The 8,070-nt window shown below is 51.1% G+C and overlaps 1 protein-coding gene across 1 annotated transcript; it reads left to right on the top strand.

The window, feature by feature from the left end:
• Window positions 1-5,412: 5,412 nt before the first annotated feature.
• LOC135977550 (interferon-inducible GTPase 5-like) lies at window positions 5,413-8,070 on the top strand. Its single transcript, XM_065578814.1, has one exon. The coding sequence runs from the start codon at window positions 5,413-5,415 to the stop codon at window positions 6,604-6,606; it is 1,194 nt and encodes a 397-aa protein (XP_065434886.1). The 3' UTR covers window positions 6,607-8,070.

Below are 8,070 nucleotides of genomic sequence, written 5' to 3'. Positions count from 1 at the left end.
GAGAAGGGAAACTGTAAGTGTGGGCAGGAAGAAGGTTATCGCGTGGAGGGACATTGGAGCATAAGCGTCAGCTATCCACCAATCCTTAGTGGACCCCAAATTCATCAGCCCAGAGGCCCAAGTGATTATTCAACACTTCAAGTCAAACTCTTCTGACTTGCATACAGCCAAGTTTCCTGTCCAGTACAAGGACTGGTCAGGAATGTGGACTTTTACAGTCTATGATTATTATCCCATTCCCACCACGGGCACGCAGGGGCGAAAGAAAATGCAGGCCTGTTATTTACCAGGCTGCACGTGGCAATAGACTATATTGGTAAGGGATGCAAGGAGAGTATGGGTCACGATGCAAACTGCAGACACACACACACACAAACAACTAAAATTAATCAATTTAGAGTTTTATTGGGGATAATTACTAGGGGTAAGGGAGCAGCGTTTGATTAGCTAATAGAGTTAATGAAACTTAAAAACACACAATGACTAAAATATCTACTAACAATATTTATAAACAAAAATGCAGCATTTAGTAATAACTGATACTTACAAATACAAACCAACGCATAACGACTGGCAAACGTAGACACTCTGTTTGAAACACGTGAGCTGAGAGAGAGGCTTTGAGGTGATCAGGCTCGGTTACGGGTGTACACAGGATACACAGGATTCGTTTTTCTTTCTCCTCTCCCTGTCTGCACATGGCAGGCAGGCCCATAAAGTACCAACTATGACATCATAGAAGTGTCATAGGGGACGGGGCCCAAAACCTGTTTGTGTTCGTTTCTGATTGGCACAAGCAAAGTTTACACCAAGTAGGGGAGCAGGTGCCTCAAAGTCTGGCTTCGCCCCCAAAAGGTGAGGAAATGCATATTGCTTTAGAATGCGTGCAATACTGAATGACAAAAGAAGAGGCCAGGGCAATACTGGTCTGGGCAAGTTTTACAGGATGCAGACAGGAACTCATCTCAACAAGGAATGTGGACTTTTACAGTCTATGATTATTATCCCATTCCCATGCTGCTGGGGGAAGACTTGGCCAACCATGTGAAGCTAGCCAAGAGGGGCGGAATGGTCACCCGCAGCAGGCTAAGCGAGCCTCCACCCCCATCCCTGTTCCTGAACTTTCTACAAGAATCCCTCTGTGTTACCAGAGACCCAGACTGAAGTGGTGGAACCGGACCCCATGCCAGTGACTGCAAAGCAGTAGTGAATCCAGTACCAGAGACCCAATCAGAACCAGAACTGGCAAAGAAAACAGCACCAGAACCATTGCCAGCACTGAATCCAGCGCTTGCAACCCCGTCTGCAACTCCAACACCAGAGGGCACCATCGAACCTTCACTGGCAGCAGCAGCTAAACCTGCGCAAGATGCTCAGCTGGAGCCTGAGATACCACATAGTGCTCCAGCGGACAGCGGTTCACAGTCAACGGAAACAGCCCCAGCACCTGCATCGCTTCCAGAGGGACCAAGCCCCAGTCCACAGTCCAGTGAGGAACTGATGTCTCCAGCATCAAGGGAACAGTTCCAGGATGAACAGGAAGCACATGAAAGTCTCCAGGGAGCTTGGACGGTGGCACAGAGCAACGCACCACCTCTCAGCTCTTCTAATAGATCCTGGTTAGTGGTAGAAAGACAACTTTTATACAAGAAAACTCTTTCTGGTGGGCACCAGGAAGATTGGCATCCTCAGAGAGGGTTGGTAATTCCAACTAAGAAATGGAATATCAGGGTTGGAAGGGACCTCAGGAGGTATCTAGTTCAACCCCCTGCTCAAAGCAGGACCAATCCCCAGATTTTTGTCCCAGATCCCTGAATGGCCCCCTCAAGAATTGAATTCACAACCCTGGGTTTAACAGGCCAATGCTCAAACCACTGAGCTATCCCTCCACCCAAGTAAAGCCCTTGAGCTTAGCCCATGATCATTCTAGTGGCCATGCTGGGGTGAACAGGTGAACAGGACCAAAGACCGTTTGGGGAGATCATTCCACTGGGAGGGAATGGGCAAGGATATTTCTACCTATGTCTGGTCTTGTGAGGTGTGCCAAAGAGTGGGGAAAACCCCAAGACCAGGTCAAAGCCCCTCTCCAGCCACTCCCCATAATTGAGGTTCCATTTCAGTGAGTAGCTGTGGATATTCTGCCTCCTTTCCCGAGAAAGACACCCAGAGGAAAGCAGTACGTACTGACTTTCATGGATTTTGCTGCCCTATGGCTGGAAGCGTTAGCTCTAAGCAACACCAGGGCTAAAAGTGTATGCCAGGCATTAACAGACATTTTTGCCAGGATAGGTTGGCCCTCCGACATCCCTACGGATTTAAAAGCTATGATGGGTATTTGTAGGGTGCTTACTATTGTTGTGATACATCCTTTTATTTCAAAACCAACCCCCAAACTTTAAGCATGACAGAAACATGTTTAAAAAACAAACAAGCCCCAAGGCATTCATTGATATCTGCAAGGCGCCCCACACTTGGGAATGGGTACAGTAACATTAAGGATTGTTGTGCATGGTGATTTACTGTTTAATACTGTAAGCAGCCCCCAAAGAAAAATGTATTTTAACTAAAAAAAAAATTAGCCAAAAGCAGCTCAGTTGTGCAGACAACTTAATTCTGCCACCCCAGATCACAAAAGGGAATGTTAGGGGAGGGGGGCCTAAAGGCCTTAAGTATCTATTAATTCAGAGTTGTGGTGATCAAATCAACCTTTTAACTACAGACTTTTGAAGTCTGTTTGAAATAAAGAGCTAGGATGGTAAAAAAAACCCTCAGGTTTTTTGGAGACTGTCCTCTTTCAACAGAAACTATCTTGAATTGAATTGCTGCTGGACTTCAAGAGGAGGTATGCTCCCTGTTTTTAACTCTGGGTACTGCCCTGGCCTGCGGACCTCTGGCTCCTTGGGATCCTGTTGGAAGTCGTCCCCATGGGGGAGCAAGTAGCATCTGTCAACAGCAGGAATCTGGAGTCAGGGCCAGGCCCAGATGTGTTCCTGCCCAGGGTGTGTCTGTGCCCTACCCCGAGTGTGTCGGGTCTCTGCACTGTATGTCTGTGCCATGCACTGAGTGTGTCTGGTTTGTGAACTGTGTGTCTGTGCCATGGCCCGAGTGTCTCTGCTCTGTGCACAGTGTGTCTGTGCCATGCACCCAAAGTTTCTGGTCTCTGCCCCGTGTGTCTGTGCCATGCACCGAGCATGTCTGGTCTCTGCACCGTGTGCTTGTGCCATGCCCCGAGTGTCTCTGCTCTGTGCACAGTGTGTCTGTGACATGCCCCAAGAGTGTTTAATCTCCGCACTGTGTGTCTATTCTAAGCATCCAGCATTTCTGGTCTCTGTAATGTGTGACTGTGCCCTGCAGTGAATGTGTCTGGTTTGTGAACTATGTGTCTGTGCCACGCCCTGAGCCTATCTGATCTCTGCACCCTCTGTCTGTGCCGTGCACCGAGTGTATCTGGCCTGTGCCATGTGCATGTGCTGTTCATTGAGTGTGTCTGGTCTCTGCCCTGTGGGTCTGTGCCGTGCACCCAGCGTTTCTTATCTCTGCACAGTGAGTCCATGCCATACCTCGCACGTGTCTGGTCTCTGCACCGTGTGCTGTGCCATGCACCGTGTGTGTCTGGTCTGTGCACCGTGTGTCTGCACCATGCACTGATTGCATTTGCTCTGTGCACTGTGTCTATGCAATGCACCAAGTGTGTCTGGTTTCTGTGTTCCATGCCCCGAGCATGTCTGGTCTCGGCACCGTGTTTCTGTCCCATGCACCCAGAATTTCTGGTCCCTGAACTGTGTGTCTGTGCCCTGCACTGAGTGTGTCTGGTATCTGCACTGTATGTCTCTGCCATGCACCGGCGTGTGTGTGTCTGTGTGTTTCCCTGCTGCCCTCTGCTGGAGGGGCTGAGTTCTGCTCTGTGTGTGCATGTGTGAGAGAGCGTGGGTCCCCCTGCTGGGTATGATGTGTGTGTGTGTGTGTGTTATAAGTACACACTGTCACCCCCTGATTGCCTGGTGACATTTAGGGTTGTGTCCACCTGGAAAGGTGCTGGGGGCGGGGGGGCAGGTATCTAGGCCCTGGTCTGCTCCTCCCCTATTCTCTACCCAAGCTGACTGGGGGTGAGGCCCTGCCTTGCTTCCTCAGCCAGCTGCTGCTTTCCCTTTCCCCTGCTCGCTGATTCAGGAGGAGCCAGAGCGGGAGGAGGGCAGCAGGAGAGAGCCGGGGGCCCAGACAAAGGGAAGCAGGGGAGGCCCCTGCAGGAAGACGGGGAGTGAGGAGCCCACAGATGGTGAGAGAGCAGCGGAGACACTGAGGGTGAGACGGAGTGAGCTGTGCCCACAGATTGCTGCCCCTTCCCGGAGACCAGCAACCCCACCTGAGCGCAGCCCAGCCTGGAGACAGTAAGAGATTCCCCTGCTTGGGATTTTCCTGCCTCCACCCTGGAATTCCCCCTATGCCCCCTCCCCCTTAGTGGTCAGCTGCAGTGTGGCCAATTTAGCCATTTTCCACCCCCCCTGTACACTGGCACATCCCCTCTCCTGTCAGTCCCTGGGGAACACCCGGCCCCTGGGCCCCCTTCGCTCCTCCCCCGGTGTGGCTGCAGTTTGGGGCTGTGTTAGGGGCAGCTGCTAGGCCGCCCTGCAGAGGAACTCGTGCTGGGGACGGTGTCTGGCCTGTGGCCCGTGAGCAGGTGGATTAGATGGGCCCCAGGGCAGTCCCCTTCCGGCTCTGCAATCGATGAAGTTGCGGCTGAAAAAACTGTGCCCAGCTCTGGTTCCTCAGACTTTCCCCTGGCTTTAGTTGAAATAGCCGGGCCCCCCAACAGGTCTTCTGTTCCTGTGCGCAGAGCTGGGATGGGGGCCGAGAGAGCCGTGCGCTCCCCATCTTCCTGCCAGGCCTTTGGGGCGAGCGAGAGCAGCTGCAGGGCTCCCCACGGCTCCTCTGAGCTACAGGGCAGCCAAGGGAGAAGGCTGGGTCTGAGCCTGGCTCTGCCTGTTCACAGCTGAGATATTGTCCCCGTCAGCGGCAGGGTGCTGGGCTGGCTCGAAAATCTCCCCACTTATTTCCGAGAGTTCGTGGGAGCTGAGATCTAGTGAAAATTCTCACCTGTGGGGCTGTGCAGCTCTCAGAATAATGGAGTCCCTGATCTCAGCCAGGGTCTGTGCAGCACCTGACACAATGGGGTCCCGATCTCGGTCGGCGTTTCTATGCACTACACCACAAATAATAAATAATGATTAAAACCAAACAACTCCTGTTTTTTCCACACTGCCCCTGCCTCATTCAGTGCTCGGGTCAGATACGCAAGGGGCAGAGTTAAGGTTACATGGGACATCATAAATGTGCCTTTTCCTAACTTTTGAGGGCTTGACACTGCACTGTCAGTGCAGGATTTTCCAGACACAGCCTTAACTAGGAGCTAAAATGCTTCTTCTTCTCTGCCGCAGACTGAGCGCCATGGCTCTCGATGAGTTCAGAGACGCTGTCAAGCAAGGGAGCCTGACAGAGGTGATTTTTATTGTGCAGCAGAGAACGCTGGAGTCATTTAACAGCCACACCCTCAGCATGGGGGAGTCGGGCGCTGGGAGGACCACCTTCATCAACGCCATGCGGGGGCTACGTGCTGGTGATGAAGGTGCTGCTGGAAGCGGGATGCTCGATACCATGGCATATCCGATGGCTTATCCAGATCCCGTCCTCCCAGGCGTCACCTTCTGGGACCTGCCAGGGGTGGGGACGCCCAATTTACCTCTAGACACCTTCTTTAAGCTGCTCAATTTGAGCCAATACGACTTCTTCATCATTGTTGGCTTCCAGCGCTTCCGCTTCAAACACGCCAGGCTGGCCTGTGAGATCCAGAGAATGGGCAAGAGGTTCTACTTTGTGCGCTCCAAAGCCGACGCGGACCTGGACGCTTCCAGGAGGCAGCGTCCCTCCAGCTACAACGAGGAGAGGATCCTGGAGCAGATCAGGGAGGACTGCAGGAGAGGCGTAGCTGCTGAAGGAGTGGGCCACCCACAGGTTTTTGTCGTGTCCAGCTGGGAACCCAACCGCTACGATTTTCCCCTCCTGCGGCAAACTTTGCAGACGGAGCTGCCGCGCCTGAAGAGACACGCCTTCCTGCTTAGCCTGCCTGCTGTCACCTCACCCATCATCAACCAGAAAAAAGCCGCACTGAAGGGGGAGATTTGGAAAATAGCCCTTTTCTCATGTCTTCTTGCTGCTGTTCCTGTCCCAGGCCTCTCTTTCTTGTGCACCTTCTTTGTCTTCCGGAAACACCTGTTTGGATACTACAGCAACTTCGGCGTGGACAACAGGTCCCTCTCTGCTCTCGCCCGACAGGTTGGGAAGCCCTTGGGGGAGCTGACGGCCGTGATGACGTCCTTGGGAACGACCCCCATGATGGCTCTGAAGCTGTTGTTGGATTCAGTGGGGGCCGCCATGATGGTAGCGGAATATTCATGGAAGCGCCTCCCCATATTTGGTGCCATGGTGTCTGGAGGGGTGGCACTCGTTACCACGTACTTCATGCTGCGGAAGCATTTGGCCTCTGTAGCTGACGACATCCAGCAGGTTCTGAGCAAAGCACTGGAAGCAGAAAGGGAAAACACCATCTAGGATTTGGTGTTGCATTGGATGAGCCTGCTGCTGTCTAGAAGACACAGTCTTGGACTTCAAGCAGGAAAGATTCATGCTTCTCCATCCAGGAGTTGCATGGGAAGAAATTGTCTCAAGTAAAATTTTGCTTATTTTGCCTTATACTCCATTTTGCCAGCTTTGAATTAGTACGAAGACATTGTTCTGAGTTTATTTTTTGCTGATTGTGTTAACATTTGTTCTTAGAAGGATAGACGTTTTATGGCTGTAACTGCCTTATTTACTGTTTGGTGTGAGTGAAGAATGTATGGTAATTAACTGAAAAAGGACAACTGGTTAGATAAATGTCTATCAGGGATGGTCTAGACAGTATTTGGTCCTGCCATGAGGGCAGGGGACTGGACTCGATGACCTCTCGAGGTCCCTTCCAGTCCTAGAGTCTATGAATCTATGAATAAAATTGGGCTGGATGGTCAAGAAGGGAGTGGAGGAGTCAAGAGGCACCAACTTTATTATCAATCCCCAGATGGCAGATTGATGACTCTAAAGCAAAGGCATACACCCCAAGGATGAGATAAGGAGTTGAGCCAAAGGGATGAGATAAGAAACAGCTGCGGAACCTCCCCGTAACAACTCAAAATTATGCCAATTAACAGCAACCTTGCATACCTCGTGATTGACAGCTCTGGTGTGACACAGCAAGGCCCATAGACTTGTATGGGAACTTACTCTAAAAAAAGGGTGTATTGCCAGAGGACTTTGGGTTCGTTCTGCATCAACATCGGATCTTCGAACGCGTTCGACGGAGGCCCAGCTCCCTTCCCTCGTGTGCACGTTCAGCTGGCCACTGGAACTGACCGGGTAACATTAGGACTGGTAACTATAAGATCCAGCTTCAGAACCCTTTGGTGTGTGTGTGTGTGTGCGTGTGTGTGTGTGTGTGTGTGTGTGTGAATGGAAGCACATGCTGATTTTAATACTTAAATTGTACTCTCAGGAAATGTGGCATATTGCCTTATCCACTTTAAAAGATTCCATGTGATTCTTATAAGCATAACACATATTCAGTCCCCATAAACCATCTGGGGCATCGTTGCACACCGTCAAAGCGACTATAATAAAGGAGACAGACTCAGTGACAGCTCAACGCTCCTGAGGTTTTACCCCACAAGAAATGAGGCAGCTTCCTTCTTGACATTCATACAACAAAAATAAAATTATACTGAATCCGGTTCTGTCAACCTAGGACCCGCTGGGCTCCTCCATCATTTTGGTATATGAGCATCTTACAAACATGAATGGACCGGATCCCCACACTGGGGTAAATCAGCTGTCACGCCATTGGAGTCAATGGGGCCAGACCCCACCTGGGGTCAATTGGCTGTAGCTCCGTTGCGGATTAGAGGCTGAAGACCTTGTCCTCATGGAAAAGTTTTTCAATATAACCTAAGTTGTGAATTGAAACCGATAGAATGATCCTGGTGT

This window comes from Chrysemys picta, unplaced genomic scaffold (genome assembly GCF_011386835.1).
Source record: "Chrysemys picta bellii isolate R12L10 unplaced genomic scaffold, ASM1138683v2 scaf3, whole genome shotgun sequence".
NCBI lineage: Eukaryota > Metazoa > Chordata > Testudines > Emydidae > Chrysemys > Chrysemys picta.
Note: the sequence above shows the minus strand (reverse complement) of the source record. Positions and strands in the feature narration are given on the sequence as shown.